The sequence below is a fragment of the Harpia harpyja genome, chromosome 2, assembly GCF_026419915.1.
Source record: "Harpia harpyja isolate bHarHar1 chromosome 2, bHarHar1 primary haplotype, whole genome shotgun sequence".
In the NCBI taxonomy this organism is placed as follows: Eukaryota; Metazoa; Chordata; class Aves; order Accipitriformes; family Accipitridae; genus Harpia; species Harpia harpyja.
The window spans coordinates 2,443,316-2,463,523 of NC_068941.1; the positions used below are offsets into that span (position 1 = coordinate 2,443,316).

Sequence of the window (20,208 nt, forward strand, 5' to 3'; positions counted from 1 at the left end):
ACAGCACCAACAGTTTGTGCCTTCATTATAAACTGTGACAATTGACTGCAATATTTTTAGGGTAAAACTGTTATGAGATTTTTTTTTTTTTTTTTTTTTTTTAAAAGGCCACTGTCATCACTCTTGTTTTAACACGTCCTACTCCTCATGCGGCAGCATCAGGGTCACAGACTGACATGACCATTTTTCCTACGCCACAGACATTTTGACATAAGTTAAGGCTTGCACTGCGCCAAAAGAAATAGCAGTCACAGATCTGCAACAAACTGGGAGGAGATAAAAAGGAAAAAAAAAGAAGTACTGAGGACTCAAGAATCCCAAGCGCACGCTCCATTACACGTATAGGACAAGTAAATACCAAACGTACATCATGTACATTAATGGTGTAATCCCACCCTAAGTTTTATTCCTGTCTCCGCATGATTACCATCAGGCATTTCTGTATGTTGCAACTGTGTGCAGTCACATTGAATGTTTCTCCACAACCAGTCTGTTTCCAGAGGGAAATACATGAGTAACTGCTATGGGAAATTTCTCATTTAGTTTGGCACTTAATAGTTTGCACAGAGAAAAAAAAAAACAAACAACCGAAAAACACCCCAACCCTACATTTTTTTCGCTCCTCATTTTTCACTTGCCATCTTAGTTGACATCTAAGAGGTTTCTCTGCAACATTTTTGAATCATTACCCCTGAGGGAGATAAGCCTGCCCCCCATTTCCCAGATCTGACTTCATTTAGACTGAACAAGCTTAAAAGAGCAAAGAAAACAACTCTCAATTTTAATTTCTTAATTACAGCATTGAAAATATTTATAAAAGTTCAAAATTTAAAACATAAACCAAGATTAGAGTAGCCCTGGCATAGGTCTCACCCTAGCCTTACAGGGCACTCGCACACTCTCTTTTTCTCTGAATTGCTTCAAATCAACTGGAGGGCTGGGACATTGTACTAATTAGCCTGAGGAGCTTTTTAAAACTTAGTCTTCCCTCCCCTTTGGTTCAGGGTCAAGTGTCCATCTTCTCTCGGTCATTTCCCTTTATTCACAGCTCATGACAGGATTCAGTATAAATACAGTAAACAGGATGTCTCCTCTGTCCCTGGGGAGATGACCATCTTTATCATGTCACTTTTCAGTACATGCTGTCTGGATTACATGACCTAACTGCTATTCAAAAGATTTATGACCATTAACACACTGTAATTCATTTATCTTGCATATCATTGACTTGACATTTGTTCTATTAAATCTGGTCTCCAACTCCTTCAAACTTTTGACCCGTTTAGGGGTTTCTGCCACCATACGTATTTTCAGAGGTACTTTTCTGACAAGAGACTAATCTCAACAGTTTCTGACAACACCTGAAAGGTCCCTGCTACTCTCAGTACAGTGTTTACAGCAGATTTGTTTTGTAACAGGAAAGGCACGAACCATGGAGCAATTCCACCTCCCCAACAGTTTGCTTTTCCTGTTCCACATTGCTAGAGAAAACCTAAACCAAAGTAACAGTTACCAGGGTTTCTTCCTAGGTGTGCTTTGTTCTCCTCAGACCAATGCAGCTCTATACCAGGACCACAGTTCCTCCAGTAGCACAGCCCAGTACGGCAGATGAGCCCTCGTATCACACGGTTCCCTCATAACTGAACAGCTCTGTAGCTCACCCAACAAAAACAAGGAGATTCTCTCCCCCTCCACGCAAACCTAAGTGCCAAGAAGTTTGCCAATTGGCAAATCAAAAAATATAACTAATAAGGTCATGCTGCTTCCTTAAACTGAAGTGTGCAAAGAAACATGGGAAAATACTTGAACAGAAAATGAAGAGAACAGGTAGAATCTGAAGGATGACTCAATAAAGACTGCAATAGATTAATGGGCAAGAGGTATTTGAGCATTGAGAAGAGCATTTGCTTTTTCTGAAGAGCTATACAACTTCTACTAAGGACATTTTACACAAGCATGTGTCTGAAACTAAAACTTTTAAATAAAACAGAAAAAAAAAAATCTGACCTTAGCTACCAAAAATGATACTATGGAAAAGATAATTTCATCTTTGCATGTTATAAACATACTACTCCAATTCCCCATTTTAGTACAAATAGAACAGGATTTAGAAAAAAAAAAAGGGGGGGGGGGATACTGTATTCTTGACAGTTGCAAGTAAATCCAGATCATACAGTTATCACGTGTATTCCTTCTGTTCTCAATTACGAGCTGGTCCCACAAGGATTAAAATTTCCATTGCTCTAACATGAAGCTCCTCATGATTATTCCAAGCAGAAATTTAACATCCAGTAAAACCGTGCAAGGCCATTTTGCATTTCAGAACTTCTCCCCAAAGTTGAGATCAGCGTACAATCCCACATACACATGCACTCTTGAACGTGCAACAAAATACAATCAAGGTGTTTTTCACACCTCAGTCCCTAAAGATGCCTCAATGATCATTATACATATTGCAAACAAACAGGAGCTTAATAGCCACTAGCGTCACATTTTGTGATGCCTGCATAGCACAGTAAAGTTCTGATTACCTAATTAAGAACCACTGTTTAAAATAATTTTTTCTAAGCCAAGCAGATTTACAGTATATAGCAAAATCAGCTTATTTTCATAGACACAGAGGTGTTCCAAACAGTTGAAAAAGAAAATTAATTGCTTTTATTGTTAAATTCAGCATCCATGTTACATGCTATATTGAATACATGTAGGTGAAAAACTCAGTAACTATACTAATGCGTTTACCCTTCTGCTACATGCTACTTTTAAATGGAATAAAATTTAAGTTTTGCTCAGAGTTACGCTCAGATACTCCAACTCTGTGGCAGGAATGGAATTACTCCAAATTTACACTGTTTCATCTCAGATCAGAATCTGTTTCCCAAAGTATATTGCCTTTGGCTTAAGAAGTAGCAGAATTGGGCTTGGTTTTACTAGAAAACATTACCACCACAGGAGGATGCCTACTGTTTTTAAAATGTCAGTGACTAAGACTGTGATCACCACTGTGCCCTTCCGTTCCTAGCTCCCTCCCTGTCCCTCCAGCTCCCATCACAAAATTGGCCTCAAGTGGGTTATTCCGGTGAAGGCAAACAGACTCCTGAGGGAAAGGCTGACAGCAGGTCTGGCCTCAGAAATAATAAGCACCAGCTGCAGCTTTTGCCTCTCTGCTTGGGGAGCCCTTGCAGCACCATCAGAAAGCACAACAATCTGCCTCTAGCTCTCTCTAACATCCCAATTCTAAGATCTGGCACCATTAAAACACTTCTTCTGATGCCTCTGTCTCACTGGAATAAAAACACAGTGTTCCAGTGAGGGATATCAAACCAGAGCAGATAAGAATCACTTACTTTAGCCTCCTCCTGTATGTTTAAACTGTCATTCCTAAGTAATCTGCTTTAAAAAAAAAATCAACAAAAAAGAGAAATAATAAAACTAACTGCTATTAACAAACTACTTATATTGGAAGGAAAAAAAATGTGCTGCAGCTTCTTGTTTAGTGCAATTCAGTTTTCTCAGGTATTTTACTTTTTTTGCCCTAGCTTTGGTATACCTACAAGTAAAAAAAAAAAAGCACCTTTAAAAACAGCAAAGTGGAAACTCACACCATAGCCAATCTTATGAAGAAAAGCTTGAAGGCGTAGGGCCTGTAAGACAACCCAGCTGAAAAAGCAGGGAACCCAGAAGAGTTGAAGCTAGGGACCACCAGTCTCCCACATAATTTAACAGCTAAGTCATCACAGGGCGTTACACGAGAGCAGCCCAGCAAAAGCGCACAGCAGTCAAAATTCTCAAGACTAAAATCTTATTTTCCCATCGCATTTTAAACCTTCCCCAGCCCACGTGCTGTTCTGTTCTTGACCCTCTGTCTTCTCTTTTTACTTCCTCGCTGCCCAGAACTGTTCCCTTCCTCTTCTCGCTATGGCACCGTAGGCTGGCTTGGCAGTTCTGGGATGCAAGGATGGGTGCAGATACCTACTATGCAAGGCTCGAGCACAGTTTCTGTTCATCCTCAGCATGACGGGTGCACGGTGAGCAGGAGGAGGAACGCACGATGGCTGCTTGTGGGCTGGGGGCGTAGCAGATTACAGAGCGGAGAGACCAGACGCAAAAAAACTCTCGGGAAGCAGCAAGAACTGAGGGACAGCAACTGGAGGCTTCAAATCCTTACTTCGACAAGCTGTCGGATTTGCTACTGCAATAGATTATCTTTTACATGTCTTGATTTGTAAGGAAAAAAAAAAATGTAATCTTTTGTTATGCCTTTGGCACAACTCCCCCCCTTCTTCATAATCCCCACCCTACGTTTCTACATCAGTTTTATAGAGGCATTACAAGACACACCAGCTTCAGCTCCTAGGTCTCCTGCTTTTCCTCTCAGACAAGTACTTGGTGTCCGCAAGCCCCGTCATCCTTTCCCCTCAACCCGTGCGTACACCGAGGAGACAGCAGCAGTGCTGATGCAGTAACACCAGTCCGAACACTAGGGATAAAGCTGTGTCAGCTTTTCTATTATGAACACTTTTTCCTGACCTGATATCTCTGTTAAAAATATGACTTCAGTCCAAACCCTCCCCCCACAAAACAATCAGTCTTTCTGCCTCCCAACAAGCAACCTTAATTTACGAATGTATATATATCTCCATAAAGGTCGTTATGATACAGTTCTCTTTTTTTTTTATTCATTTTTGACATATGAATCAAATAATATGCCAATAAAATGAGCAAATACTATTTTCTAACCCTTTCTGGTACTTGCAAGGGAGCGACTGTAATTACAGCTTTAAAAACAATTCTTTTTCTACTTTTGGGGAAGGGTTAGTCTAGTATTAGTATTTGAATGGTTTACATAAGCAGGCAAGAATGCAATCTGTACACGTAAGGACACATATTCAGCATATTTGAGAAAGGCAACCTAGAAAAGCAACCCTGTTACAGACACTGGATTCATCCAAGCCTACCTTCCCCACGAGTTTGCTCAGAGCAAGGCAGCGAGCAGAGGGAAGAGAGACACATACAAAAATAAGGATCTAAAGAACTGACTCACAGTGTGACTGAAAGGTTTTCCAGGCTATACTATGAGAAGAGCCCTAGATTGCTTGCAAGGTCATTTACTAACTACAACATGACAAGTCAAAAGAGTAGTTAGTATTTATGAGAGAAAGAGAGAGAGAGAATATATAAAAATCAATCCACCTACACTAGAACGTACTATTAAAAAACCCAAAACACTGAAGCCCCGAAACATACAAGTAAGACCAAGCAAGGTCTGAATAAGCCTGTGCCACATACAAGAAACATGGGAATTGGAAGTCAACTGAACTCCTGCACCCTTGGCTCACCCTGTACTCGCTACTCTGGTTCTGCTTTCCTGAGCCCACAGCACCTCTGTGAAACCCTGGGACATGCTTCAGAGGGAGTGTCAGTCTCTGCTTTTGAAACCTCTGTTTAATTTCCCACTGTGTAAGTAAGTATTTGGCAAGCAAATCCAAACCCAAGGGCTGCTACCACTGAATGCAGCTGTCAAATGGAAATTAAATTATCACCTGGGAATTAATTTTAAAGCTCAAATCCTCACCACAATTTAAGTTCCCTCATCCAGCAGGACAACAATATAGTAAGACATTACTGACTTGACAAGCCAGCAGCAAACGGGTCAAGCGAGACTACTTGGTGGAGTCGCACTTCAGTAGTTACTGGAAAAGGGTCAGACACGAAAAGATGGAGCCCCCTCGCTGTAAGACCGAAAGATGCTCGGCATGCAGCAAGGGGCACTCAGAACCTGGCAATGTTGGGGACCACGGGAGCACTGGCTAGCGTGCAAAATTCCTACAGACATTCATCGTATCTCCTTCTTCCCCACTTTTTTATTGGTAGACCAATGTGTGGATGTCCTCTTGTGTTTTTAGTACTCACAAAGCTTTCAATCCTCATTTTACATGACCTGGTATTAAAACTGTTTTCACCATCAACCCACATCACAAATCCTTTTTCGAGAAAAAAGCAAGATGCGTTACACCTCCACTTTTCAGGCTTCCAAGCCATTATAAACAACGGCACGCTTAACAGAAGCGAGCTGCAAGACTTGTGATGGTATTATCACCTGACAATAGGCATAACTGCGTAATCACTTGGGGCTTTCCAAAAACTACCCACTGACCGTACGCAGACACACATCTGTGTTTTGCCACTATGCTCCACTTGTAAAAGCTGACAGCTGACTAATAGAGCCGTAAACCCTGTTTTAGGAGTAAAATCATGATTAAATGTGTCACTGAGCACACGTTGTGGTTATCTTCCTTCCTGAGAGATACAAACCTGATCTTTCCAGATAACTCTTAAAAAAATACTAACAATTAAGCACAAATCTGGCGCTCTTAAAGGGGTGGATTACCAAAGACGCAACAAATTCTAAGGGCAATCTGAAGCACCAATTTGGCTTTTTAATATGCCAAACGGTGTCCAGGCTCCCCAGGCAGGACAAGAGCCATCTCGTCCCGGAGACACCCCCTCCCAACTCGTGCAGCGTTTCTAACACTGCGATGGCTGCAGGGATCCCGAGGCAGGGAACCGGACCGTACCTTCGTGGGTCGGCTCTGGGTCGGGTGTCAGCGAGATGTCGTCCAGCTCACGCAGGCAGAGCCATTCTCCATCCATCGACACTCGGAATTTGCAAAGATAGATGGTCTCCATGGCAGCCTGAGTGATCTTGTCTGTGGTGGGGGTTGGCATGTCGCTTTGAGGCGTCAGAGCAGACATGATGACTCAGCTGGTACAACAACAATGGGGGGAAAAAAAAATAAGAACTAAAAAGAAAAGCTTTCTGAAGAAGAAAATAAGAAATACCTTGCTACTAAAGGACAGATACGCTCAGGATCGCACAGACTGCTCTGGCCTTTTCATATATAAAGCAAGGTAAAAACGCGGCTCCTTCACGCTCGTCTCTTCCTCCCTCCTCCTTTCCACCAACTGTCGTTGTCTTCAGCTATGCTAGAGGCTATCGATCCTAACCAACCACAGAAAACCTGGCTTCTGCATCAAAGACAGGAGGGGAAAAAAAAAAAAAAGGTAAAAAAAAAAATTAAAAAATAAAAAGCAGAAGAAGGAAAAAGAATGGCTTCCTCTGATGATTACCCAAGCAAAAACAAAGGAAGAACGTAGAGCCAGGTATCCAGGTCTGCTGAAATCAAACTGCTGGTCTGGTCCCTTTCTTCCCAGATAAGCCAGGACAGCGAGTGCTGATAGGATTGGTTGTGCGCAGTAAGCAGGGTGTTGACCAAAATGGCTGACTAATGAACTGAACTGAAAATTCAGGCTCATGTGATCAGCTGCTCTGAGCGTAGGGCAAGCAATTCCCAGGATGCTTCCTAGATGCTGCTGATGCAGGGACGGCAATTAGGCTCTCATCATCCACAGCACCTTCTCATCAGGCTATGCTAGTCAATTTGTGAGCAAGCATAACGCACCACGCAGATTTCTCATCCGTCTCCCCCGAAATACTACAAAGGAGCGCAGACTAGCAGCGCGAGGAATACAAAGACACATTTGTATTCCTTTCACATGCCTGGATGTCACTACATGAATTACATAAGTACCTTTGTTTTCACAGTAGGCACGCAAGTCGCAGTTTATGTTTTATTTGCTGTGCAACCTTCTCAAAGGATACTTTTGAGCTAAAATTTCCCACGTACCAAAAAATGTTAGGATGGCTTTATCCTCTCAGGGAAACGACGAGGAAAAACAGATCTGGCTCTAAGCACGCCAGTGATCGAGGATTAAGCTCTTTTAGGAGGGCACGTGCGCATGGAAGAATAATGAGGGAGAACACCACAAACATGTACAGCTCCGTGACTGAATCTCACATTTTTAAAACCTCGTCTGAACTGGTACTGCTCAGGTGAGGCTGGTGAAGAAGTACTACCGCTCCGCAGGCAGAGAAACAGGCTTTCCATCTCTCAAGAATAAGATGACAGCACTGCGTTGCCCTGTCCCTTCCCGGCCGGCTGAATCTCCTCCGCGTCCCCAACCCACACAGCCCCACCTCTAGGGGACAAGAGGTCCCAGGTCAACAGACACCCTTCTTATTCCCGAGGTCACTATTTAACCAGGGGACAGGACGCGATATCACCACCCACTTCAACTACGCTATCAGGCAACAATAAATTAGCTTATCTTACTTTATTCCTGCATGGCTCCAGTATATTTGTGGAGAGCAGATGCGTAGCATCCATCTGAAATGGATGCCCAGTCCCCCTCCACGTAAATTTGGAGAAGGCTGACTGTTCACCAGAACAGTATATTGACAGAAACATAGGAAAGATTAATGCACGGGACCTTAATTATTCTCCACCCTTCTTCTTCCCTAAAGAAATACTCAAAAGGATGTGTGTCTATTTCTTAAGGATGTGAAATACAAAAACGGATCACTTGATACAGAATTCAGCATGCAAACGCATACAGCTTTTGGAAAAAAAGCACCCATTATGTAAAAAAAACTCATAAAGCTGGAAAAAAAGGGGCAAGAGCTGTTATTTCTAACAGGCAAGAGGAAGCAGTTGCTTTCAGTGCAAACTTCCTGCTTGGTGCATAATATTTTGACTCAGCAACTCTTTCCCCCCATTAGACTAAAACAAACAAAGAGCCATGCAGCGTATTATTACAGTGATGCAAAGGAGAATTATTTCACAAACGACAACAGTTACTATTGTTCCTTCTCCCTAAGAGAGAATGGGGTTTATAAAGCCTGCTGACAGCATTTTAGCTCATATGATATTTATATATCGTTTCACCAATGACAGCCTCTAGTTTTAACATTCAGATTGCACCACACTCTTAAAACCAGTGAAAGTCACCATATACAAACAGCTCCAGGAGAACAGCTGTTCACTCTTGCTAACTTTTTGAAAGAGACTAAACAAACAGCAAATAATCAAAATAAACCCTTCAGAATCAACAAAGTACCACAAGCTGTTGTGCAAGCTATTATCCAACATACCTAATTATCAGACAGTTTAATTTTTTTGTTTTGAAACAATTAGAAATACAAGCAGCATTAGGTGTAACCCTGCAGCTCCCATTTCACAACACCCGTCTTCAACTGAATTCAGCACCAGCAAGCGAGCCACATACCTGGATCACAGTGGTGGTCTGTTCAAAAATTAAGTAACTGTTCAACTTCAATTGGTTTTCTTTTATGCCATTTGCTGCTGCTTAACATGAAGAAACAAAAGAGGCCAGTCTGCCCCTTCCGGCTCAGTTATATTTTTAGGCTCCTTTATGCAATTCCTGCTGCAAATACTCCATAGGGATATTTAAAGTACTTGAAAATTTTTTTTCAGCTTTGATTAATTTCAGTTTATTAGTACGTTTTGCCCAAAACAATGCTTTGGGCACAATATTCCACCAACAGATTCTGAACAATCGACATCTTAAAAGAAGGTGAGCTACCTCACTTCTGTAAAAGCGCACCTTTTACTCCTCTAAGAAACGGAAATGATATCAAGTATGCATATGCTTAGAAACTCTGACGAGTTCTATTTGATTTTTTTTAAAAACAATAATGACAAGTTCAGAACTTAGTTTTCAACCCAATTTGTTTTTTCTTGCAGAGGTTTCATACGGGTATTTGAAGACTTAAGAACTCTTTAACTGTCCAGAAGAGGCTGTAATCTCTAGGTTCCAGCACACAGCTGAATTTATACCTACAGTGTAAAAATAGAAAACTTGCCTTTCCAATAGAGCTTTCAGGGTAAGCTAAGCCAAGTAGAAACACCGTAACAAGAGCGGGTAATGTCCATATGTCTGTTACAGTATTATGGGAAAATAAAAACTCTACTCAGAAAAGGAAAACAAAAAACCACCCCCCACCCCCCACCCCCCCCCCCCCCAAAAAAAAACCCGAACAGGAATTATCCTATGACTTACTGACCTGCAAGACTTTTATCACCACCTGGAAAACACAAGACAAATCTTCCTCTACCCCCATCCCATGCCTCAAAATTATAAAGCAACGAAGCATCTTATAAAGAAAGAAAAGAAAAGTATCAAATACTTGTATCTTCATAAAGCCTTTGATAAAACTACCATGCAACTCAAGGCCAACTGATAAAGCTCCATCAGGGTTCAATGAATGGTCAATGGACAAAAGAAAACCAAGTGTAGGTATAAATGAAGAGGACATTATTAACCAAGAGCCGCTTTCTCAAACTCAAACAAATCACGCAGCCTTGACTGGTCTTACAAAACCCTCATATTAGCCACACTTCGGCAAAAGCGGATAGAGGCTTTGGCTAGATTACAGAACAAGGCAGTTTTTTGCAAAAAAGTTTTCAATATAAAAAGAATCAGAAATTGACTGTGTTGGAATTTTAAGACTCACCACGTGAAAGCAAAGCACTTCATCAGCCACTAGTATTTGAAAGCTCAGCTGTACTGGAAGTATTTTTAGTTTCAAAAGCTGAATAAATTAGAATTAATCTAAGCAATAAAACCCAAACAAATTCCCAAACAACCTTTTGGACTCCAGGGGGCACCTTTGGGTGTACTTTTACTTCCAGTGCCAGCAGGCCGGGCCTGTGAGCAAGCTGAGTTTCAATCATTAGGGGGGGAAACTTTCCTGATCACTGCGTAGAGATTGCAAAGCAGCTGTACAGCAAAATGGCAAAGTTGGCAGATGAGATTATTGCTTCAGATGACTGTGCTGCTTCTGGTTATTTAAAATCGCAGGAGACCACAGAACCATAAAAAAAAGCCACCAATACTATACAAATGGGAACCACTGCTGAAGGAAACCGTCCGATGGTAACAGCTCAGATGCACCGCCGAGCTCTAAAACAGCTGCTCAGCATGTCAAAGAGACTACAATGCTAGAGGTAACTCCATGCAAACAGGATAAAAATTATGAAGAAACACAAGCCTTTATATCACAGTCTAACACAAGCATGAATCATGAGCAGGTTCTTGCAAGTTTTTCTAAAGCCTGTAACCTGTTTGCGGCTGCTGTATCAGATTAGGCAGCTTGACAGTCTGGTCCAGTAAGGCAGCTCCCACGTTTCTAAGTGAAACAATTCCGATCTTCCTGTTTTCTGCCTATGCTCTTGCCCGACACGTGACAACCTCTTACTAGCAAACCTGTGAACATGATTTTTGCTGTCACGCCCTCTTTCTTTCACTTCAGCTTCAACTCCGCATCCATATGCTGTCCAACTACCTATTGGTCCTCTCAACAGCTGTACCAGTTGTGACAACTAGAAAAACAGCATCAGGGCTACGCCTGGTACAAGAGCCAACGGAGCTGCTATTCCACAAAGCACAGGCTCACACTCTTCCAATAGCCTCTCTCCAGGCAATCTGTTATGTGGAATGTAATCTAAAAAGATAAAATCAGTAACAAAGCATCTATGTTGAAAAGTCTGTTTCTGATTTTTCTGCCAGCACAGATACGTACACTACCTCAAATAACAGTGGCACTTTGCTAAAAACACGAGTGGACAAAAGAAAGTTTAACAACCCAAAAACCAGTGACACAATTTCTTAATTCCTGGATTAAGTGATAAACTGGTTTTTGTCTACCTATTGTGAAATACACTGGTATTATTTAAGGATTCAAGTAACTCGCATAATTGAGGGCACAATTAAAAAAGGGGAAGCAAAAGTCTACTTGAAGTGTCATGATACCTGGTAGGTTTTCAGTGGGAGCAAAGAATGGTTTGGGGTTTTTTTTTTTTGTTTGGTTGGTTTTTTGGGGGGTTTTGGAGGGTTTCTTTGTTTTGGTTTGGGTTTTTTTGTTTGGATTGGGGGTTTTTTTTGAGACAGCATAATCAAGTTGCTTCTACTGTATTTCAAAAGTATCCTAAGGTTTTGCTGCAGCTTAGCATGTTTAAGTAAATCTTCTTGTTCCTTCTGCCTGTCTGGAACCATCTGTATCAAAAAAGCAGGTGCTGCTGGCATGAAAAGCTTTTACAGTCTCCTTCCCTTAGCAGCTCTCACCTTCACCTGATGTTTGGAATCACCTCATCTCCCTTACCTCGTAAATCAGAAAAAACAGATAAGGTGGAGAAAGATTAGTTGCAAGGGAGAAAAAAAAAATATGTCTGAGACAAAAATCTTCTATAGAAAATAAAGTTGTAATAGGAACACATTCTTAGGATTTTGTTCTTTCTTACCATATATTCTTCATTTACATTTGTTGCTGGGCTTCAGGTCACCAGCACTACAGGGCTTGCACCACTGCCCTGGAACACAAGCATCATGCCTCCGCCTGGGTGCGACTAACCCTTGGGTTGACTTCTACAGCTGGAAGCAAGAGTTGCATGCAGAACCCCATCAAGTGACCCCTCTCCAGGAAAACCCTAACACAGAGCTATGAAGGCTGTCATTGGTTCACAAACAGCAAACATACTTTTCCAAATTTTCAAATATAAAATTAAACAGCTGTACAGTACCCTTCAATCCTGTGGCAAGACCTCTCTCTCGAGAACAGTTTAATGATTGCGTCCTAACAGGAAAAAAACCCAAAACTTTAAATAAATCTCCAAAACATTCTGAAATACTGGCTTTTCAGTATATTGGTCCCTACCTCCACTATAACATGTAAATGCCAATACAGAGTAATTATTTTCATTCCTACTCATAGAAACGACAGCCTTCAGGCACTGAAGGGAGGAATTTGTGATCCAGCAGGAAACACCCTTCACTTAAATCGCTTCTTTCAGTTTACAGCTACATAAAGAGGGATTAGTATTCACAGAGCATATCAGGTTTTTTTAATACATGCACAAGATGCAAAAATAGCCTTTTTCACACTCCTCAGTTTATCTTAACTCTAAAAGCAACTCCAGCACTGAAGAATCAAGGGGAGCAGACATGAACAATCACTTCAAATACTATTGCAGAATAAGGAGAAGCAGATCAAGAATTGTCGATGCTGAGCTGTTATAGGTTATGGCAACCTGAAATCATGACACATGAGAAAAGCCCATGAAACAGGGCTCCACAGGCCACCGATGGGTCTCCCCAGTGATACCAAGACAGACATGACAATCTTTATAACCCAGACCACGATTAATGCCGCTGCACCTCAATGCTGCACAGAGTAACGGTTGTTCAGAGGCAATGACACCTGCAAGGCCACATACCCTACAGGTAGCCAGGATTAAGTCTGGAATTTAAGCACACAACATCCTTTCTGCTCCAGACTGAAGTTCTACCCGCTGCTTTGAGGACAACCCCAAAGCAACCAGTGAAGAAGGAAGACTGTGCAGCAGAATCCACTGCTCCTGCTGCTCAATGATGAACAAATGAAAGCTGCTTTTGCAGGCATGAGAACTGCGGGGAAAAAAACAAAAAAAACCACTTGAAAATGCAACAAAAAAACCCCAAGGGATGATGAAAAAAATAGATTTACAGACAGAGTTTGCCCCAGGAGAAACAGAGTCCAAGACACCATGCAAATACATAATGATTCCTGTTCCCTTCAGACACTGCTATCACTGCATCAGTCACTCAGTTACTGAGCGGGCTTTGACAGACGATATTGCACAGGCAGCTATTACCTCTGACACTGAGAAAAACATTTTTATACACATTTTATAAGGCTTTTTCACAAAGCGCACACAAATAGCCACTGCAGAGTAAGGCTAACATGGGGGATAAAGCATTGCTCAGCCAATGAGTTTTTACACTAACTCCTTGTGAACAAACGCGCTCATCTCAATGCCTCAGTTTCACCACATCTACACAGAAGCCTTCTTACAACCAAGTTTGAACAGTGAAAGTATGACGGCTAAGATACAGTATTTTTCTTCAAAGGTTTCTTTTCTATCAGAAATAGCTCAATCCCTTGCACGCACATCACAGGACTACAGTGGGTAAAGATTTCCTATTTAGGCTAAAAAAAAGTAAAAATGAAAGTTTTGACAGGAAGCTATCAGTTTAAACGACAACTCCTCGGGGAGGGAGTTTTGGACTGAGGACAAAAGTTTGCAATCAGACACAGCCCTTCATGTAGCTCAAAACAAAGTTAGGTCATTCCACCTGCTCTTGGCATTACAGAAATTGGCTTCTTACCTCACTGCTTAAAACTCTGGTGAGTAACGGCTTAAATAAAGTGCATTAGCTTCAAAAGAAGAAGAAAAAAAAAAAAAAAGATACCCATCCCAAAATAATCAGCTAACATGTGAGTGAATGCTCACCTGGGATGTAAACAGAAGGAGACAAAGCAAAGGCAAAAAGCTCGGTCACCCACACCCTGGCCCAAGCCCAGAAGATAAAGCTACTGACTATTTTCAAGATGGATGGATGGAACAGGCAAGATCTCTTGTATATGCACCCATACACACAGTTTTTGTTTTTAAAACACACACAACAACTACTTCACAGTACTCCAGCTTACACAAAAACACCACAAGAACGTTACAAAGAATCTTAGGAAGCCGAAAACTATTTGCCGCCCCACACGGGAGCGCACACATCACCAACGCACTTCAACCTTGTCAAGCGTCCAGCCCGCAATGCCCTCGCCTTAACTTTGTTCTCTACGCCCAGCACCAGCAGGAAGCCCGAGCGGGTGTTTCCCACCCCCAAACTACACCCCAAGGCCAGCTTGGGAGGTTTCCAAGGGCGGCACAAGCTCTTCCCAGAGGAAGGGGTCCAGAAAGAAGTCTCCGTAGCGCGGGTTTTGCTGAGCCGGTGGGTCAGCGCTGCGCACCAACGCATTAACGAACCACCTCCTTCCAGAACGCTCCCTGCCCCTTCTCTGGCCAGCTCACACACATGCTGCCAGGCGAGCAGCCAGGCCACCACGACGCCCCTACGAGCCCCCCTTCCACTGACGCCCCGCCGGGTGAGGGGGAGTTTCGGCGAGGACACCCCCGTTTGCAGGAGCCCGGGGCGTACCGTGGCGGACTCATCCCTGCCCAGAGCCGCTCCCCCCCAGCCTGCCTTCAAGGCACGGCTCGACGCACCCTCAGGCGGGCGCCCGCAACCCAGGAGGGAGGCGCAGAGCTTCCCCACCGCCGCCCCTTCCTCGCCTCGCCAAGCAACGGCGGCCCTCGGCCCTGCCACGACGCCTCCCGGCCGGTTCCCCACACCCTACCCCGCCCGGAGGGAGACTCCCGCCCGCCGCCGCCGCCGCCTCCGCCGCCTCCGCCGCCCGGGGAGGAGCCCCGCGGCTACTCACGGGTGCCGGGACCGCCGGCTCCGTCCGAGCCCGGGTAGCTCAGCACCAGCACGGGCAGGGGGGACCCGCCGCGGGGCGCCGGGGGTCTCCACACGCCGGGCGGCGCGGCGGCGCCTCCATGGCCGGGGTAGAGGAGGAAGAACGGCGGCGAGGCAGGGGGCGCGTCCTCCTCCCCCTCCTCTGCTGCTGCTGCTGCTGCTGCTGCCGCCGCCGCCTCCTCCTCCTCCTCCTCCCCGAGCTCGGCCCGCCGCTCCATGGCGGGGAGCGGCTCCGCGCCGGCCCCGTCCCGGGAAGTTTCCGCCAGCGGCGGCAGAAACGACGCCCGCTCCGCCTCCGCCATCGCCGGGCCGGGCCCCGCCCCGGCCGGGAAGCAGGGCCGCGGCCGGCCTCCTCCCGCTCCTCCGCCCCCGCTGCGGGAGGGGAGGCGGGCAGGCTGGTGCCTCCTTCTCCCCCGGCGGCGCTGGGACGCGGAGCCCGGCGCTGCCGTTCCAGCAGCGGGGCTGTGAGGGCAGCGGCCCTCGGCCGGCCCTTGCTCCCCGGGGAGCAGGTCGCTCTCCTCCGGCCCCCGGCCCGGGCTGGGGCGGCAGGCCAGCGCTCTCCGCGCAGGTTGCCTGAAGGATGGACCACGACAGGCTGACAGAAAAAAAAAAAACGGGTAACCGGACTGTGATAGGTGCCGGGCTCCGGGCAGCATGGAGAGGACCTTGTTTCCACCCCTCCTCGGAGAGGGGTTGTTTTTTTCCTGCCTCATACCCTTAACGCTTTCTTTTTCAGCACTGCCAACTCGTCTGTTTCACACTTTAAGAGAAAACAAAGACAAGCCCACCTAGTCTTCTAGCACGGGCTTCCCAGCCCTGCTACACACACCAGCTGGACCACTGGCTGTGGAGAAGCAGTTCTAAGCAAGACACCATCCCACCACGTGTGATTTCATGGTCTTTCTCTACACCGAGCCAGAAGGAAAGAGGCAGCAGCCCTGTGCGTGTGGCGTTACCTTCACAGGACCAGAGCCTGCACAGGCAAACACACATTTTAATCTTAGGAAAGCACGTTCATACAGCAACCAGGGAGTCGGACTCCCACATGCTGTAACTTGACCGTGAAGCGAAGCCACTACACCATCTCCTGCCTGCCCCTCCTCTTGCCGAGGGCGAGATCTCATGGACAGCAGCGTTTCGGATCCTTGGATAAGAGGTGGCAATACAAGGTCCATACACTTTCCTTACTGTTAAAACTAAGGAACAGACCATACCAATGGGCATTTCACTTGGGAGATTGTCTTTCCGAAGACAGTAGTAAACACTTCTCATAAAGCAGGGCAATTCTCATGGACTGTAGCGTTGCCAATGGGCAGGGAGAAAGAACGTAAATCTGCCAGTTTTTAAAGAATATCCTGCATTCGGTGCACTTGGGTTAAGCTGAAACATGTTGCTTCTTTCTTTTAAAATCTCACATAAAACTTACAAAACCAAAGCTGTAAAGGCAACTGCTTCCTGGAGACTGCTTTTTCCAGTGCTGCCGCAAGTCATGCAACATGTTGCAGCTAATTTAACAGATGCTTTAATCCGTTTCACAAACCTCAGAGCTGAACGTCTGAATTGCTATTTGCCAGTGCTAGTGAGAGTAAAACAACGTCCAGACTGTTGCTGGCAGAATATTATGGAAGACAACTGGGAAAGCCCTGACAAAATTTAAGGCAGCAGCAGATGTGTTTCCATGTGAGTTATTCAATGTATTTTCCTTACCCTGTATAAATAGAAACGTCAGGTCACGATGCAGAAAGCATTGTCCACCTCCCTGCCACTGTAATTTTTCTGCCCAAGCTTCCAAAGACATGCCTGTGTGCTTTTTAAATACGAATCATTTACGTGCAAGTGCACATGGGACTGACTATCTCTTGAATCACCGTGCTCCCAGCGAGCGGATGGAAAGGACGCAGGGGAAGGTATCTCCATGGCAGTGCAGAGCGATTCAGGTGAGGCAAAGCTGTTGCCTGAGCACTTGAGTCCTAACCTGCATTAGGTGCTGCTGAGGCAGACCTCACCACCAGTCCTTTCTGAGCAGGGCAGCTGGTACTTGCTAAGCAGGAGCCTGGCGAGGACGAGTGCCACCCCACAGCTGAAGCACATCACTTGGCAGTGTCAGCACCTTCTCCTGAAACACTACTGGCAGAAGGAAAAAACCCAGCGTTAACCATGACCTTGCTCCACTTCTCACTTATTTTCCTGACCATCATCTGTGGTCCTTCCCCTATTTCGCATGTGTCCATCTTCACAGGGATCTTCAAAACCTATTTACCACCATGGATTTCCCTTCAGCACAAAACATCCCTCTAAGAAGTATTTCTTAGAGCAACCTTACATTGCATCCCCCCACCCATGGCATTGATAATCACAGCCTTCCCATGACCGTGCATACTTAAAACCATACAGGAATGAGCTACTTATGGCTTTGTCCAATCTCTGAACTAACCAACTGAACATAATGCCGTGTTTAATCTTTATTAAAACGGGCTGGCACAGCAGTCTGGGGAGACACGCTGTGCCATCTGCTGGCTGCCTGCGCTGGGCGTGCTGATACACTGCATTCCCTCCTGCCTTAAGCCCAGCGTTCCTGGGGAGTGCATCCATAACAGCAAACTAATTCATTATTACCCTTATTTATTGCTCAGATGGAAGTTGCTGGAGTTTTGCTTACAAGCTGCCTAAAGCTTTTCAAGGGAACACAAAGCCGCCTTGGATACTTACAGCTTGCCTGCAGATCTGCAAAAGATCCTCAGCCCTTCATTTTTGCACAAAGCACAAAATGTGCACGAGCAGGTGCTGTAGTAATGAGATCAGTTAGCATCTCTGCTGGATATTTTCCGCATCCCTCGTGATGCCCGTTACGCAACACCATTCCTCCCCAGAAAAAGCACCTAAGCTGCTTCTTTTCCCAGTACGTTACCTTCTACCGACTTCTCCGCAAAGCCTCAGGAGTGTAGCTCAGTGTTATCAGTGGCATCCTCCATCGCGATCCCAGCGCGGAGTTAATAAAAGGTGTAGTTTTAGGAAAAGCTCTAGTTCCCTCCTTGGTAAGGCTAGGAGCCACTAAAAGCCACACATTCCTCACTGGAAAGAGCAAGCAGCTAACACTGCTGATCGCCGCTAACAGTAAGGGAGAATAAGTAAGCACAGGTGAAGGACATCTTTATCCCCACAGCTAATAGGTTACACATCTCACCTGAGGCCATCAGCTTACAGACAGCATTGCTCAAATGAGAAGACATGTTCAGTGATGTCTTCAAGCAAGCCTCAGTTTTGCCTCGCTGACCCAGGCAGTTTCATGGAGGGGTTCAATTCCCAATGCTTTGTAGCCTGTTTCTGTGGAGCAAAGTTGTTGGTTTTTTTTTTTTATTATGCAGCGTTTAACTGCTGTTTGGCCTGTAAGCAGCAGGGGGCAAACAAATGCAGGGCCATTAAAGTCAGCAGAACTCGTCATTTCGCTATTTTGTCCTATACATTTATCTACCATACTAGAATCCCCTCCAAAATCAGCATGCATAGCTCCACATCCCATGGATCGGGGACATACAAGGACTACAAAAAGTCTCCTTACTTCTGTTCCCAGCTGTCCAGCTTAAGTTTATCGTTTTTCTACCTCTCCCTTTAACAATCGGCTTTGAAAATTAACAAAACATCCTCCAGTCAGCAATTAACAGCATGTTCCTGACAGAAACAGGCCTAGGGTATAAAGGTTTACATCAAAAGCTATGGAAGCACTTTTCACTTGCAGAAAATGAGCACCTGCATGTTTGAACTGTAGCACCCAGCCTGTCACAGGCTCAAGAACGCATCCTCATATTTTGGCTTCCCCCAAGACTACCACAAACGCAAAAAAAATCCGGAACAAAACAAAACAAACCCAAAACAAGTCACCTAGATACACTAGTGCTTCCATAACATGAAATAACATCTCTTGACAATTATTCCCCTTCAGTGATTTCACATGGGAAAGAGACAGTAGTACTTTTCAGATGCTACTGGTACACAAATCAAGTCATGACCTCCCTGAAACCTGTCCCAAACACAAGTGCAGGTCTTACCTGAGACAGTGTTTGTGAAAACTTTTAAGGAAAATTGATCAGTCATTTTTCCTTTACAGCCTGAACTGGAACTGGCCGCTCACAATCAGCTCCCAGCAAGAACTTCAGTGTGGGGTTAAATGCGTTTTCCCATCAGAAGGCATGGAAGTAATCGAAACATTCTGAAAGTTTACTCTCAAACTGAAGACAATGTTACGTCTTACCCCTTTGTCCTCTATCAATGCTACGTTAGACCTATAAGAGCAGACAACAGTTAACGTATTTATCATAGCTGAAGTTGATGTATTTATCACAGATAAATAGCAATGCAATCCAGGAAAGTCCTTGCTTTGCTTCTCACTGAATTCAGAAGGAGGGGAAACAGTATCTCAGGCCTCGTGGGATTTAAGTAATAGCTTTCTGCTTAGTTACAAAATTATTTAAAAGAGCCTAAAAGTAGTTAGTTCTTAAAAGGTATGAGCACAAGGAGGAGTTAATCAGAACAAGAATTGGAGAAAATATCACAACCATATGGATCTCATTCTGCAGCTCACCACAGAAAAAGGATGGACCAGGTCAAGACAGTAAAAAGGAGAAGGCAGCAGTGACAGCTGCACAAACCCCATTCTCAACCTGCCCTCAGGAGGTCCCTCCATCCCATCCCATCCCATCCCATCCCATCCCATCCCATCCCATCCCATCCCATCCCATCCCATCCCATCCCCCCCATCAGTCCCGCACAGCCCATTTCATTCTCTTCACTTGACAAATCCCTTGCAGCTTCTCAAAGCCAGTATTTACAGTATGGAAAGATGACAGCATCGCAACAGAGGAAAACGCCTCACGTGCAGGCTGGGTAAGGAAAGGGCCCTGTGGTACTTTTAGAGGTGGCACCTTCTGAAAAGCATCCTCTGCAAAAAAACAAAGAGCACCCCACCCCCAGTCTTCTCAAGGATCAAAAACCACAATA

The 20,208-nt window shown here is 44.8% G+C and overlaps 1 protein-coding gene across 10 annotated transcripts in view; it reads right to left on the minus strand.

Annotated features, from left to right (window-relative positions):
• Nucleotides 1–15,549, minus strand: part of RUFY3 (RUN and FYVE domain containing 3) — a 58,524-nt gene extending 42,975 nt beyond the window's left edge. The window contains exons 1-2 of one of the 10 annotated variants that reach the window (XM_052812307.1): nucleotides 15,176–15,291; nucleotides 6,579–6,766 (exon numbers count right to left, since the gene is read on the minus strand). In XM_052812307.1, the coding sequence (XP_052668267.1) occupies nucleotides 6,579–6,756 (178 nt within the window). In that variant the 5' untranslated portion in view covers nucleotides 6,757–6,766; nucleotides 15,176–15,291. Of the gene's footprint in view, nucleotides 1–6,578; nucleotides 7,480–15,175 lie in introns of those variants that run through there. The other 9 variants (XM_052812298.1, XM_052812279.1, XM_052812288.1 and 6 more) reach the window with 9 other exon arrangements.
• Nucleotides 15,550–20,208: the final 4,659 nt, after the last annotated feature.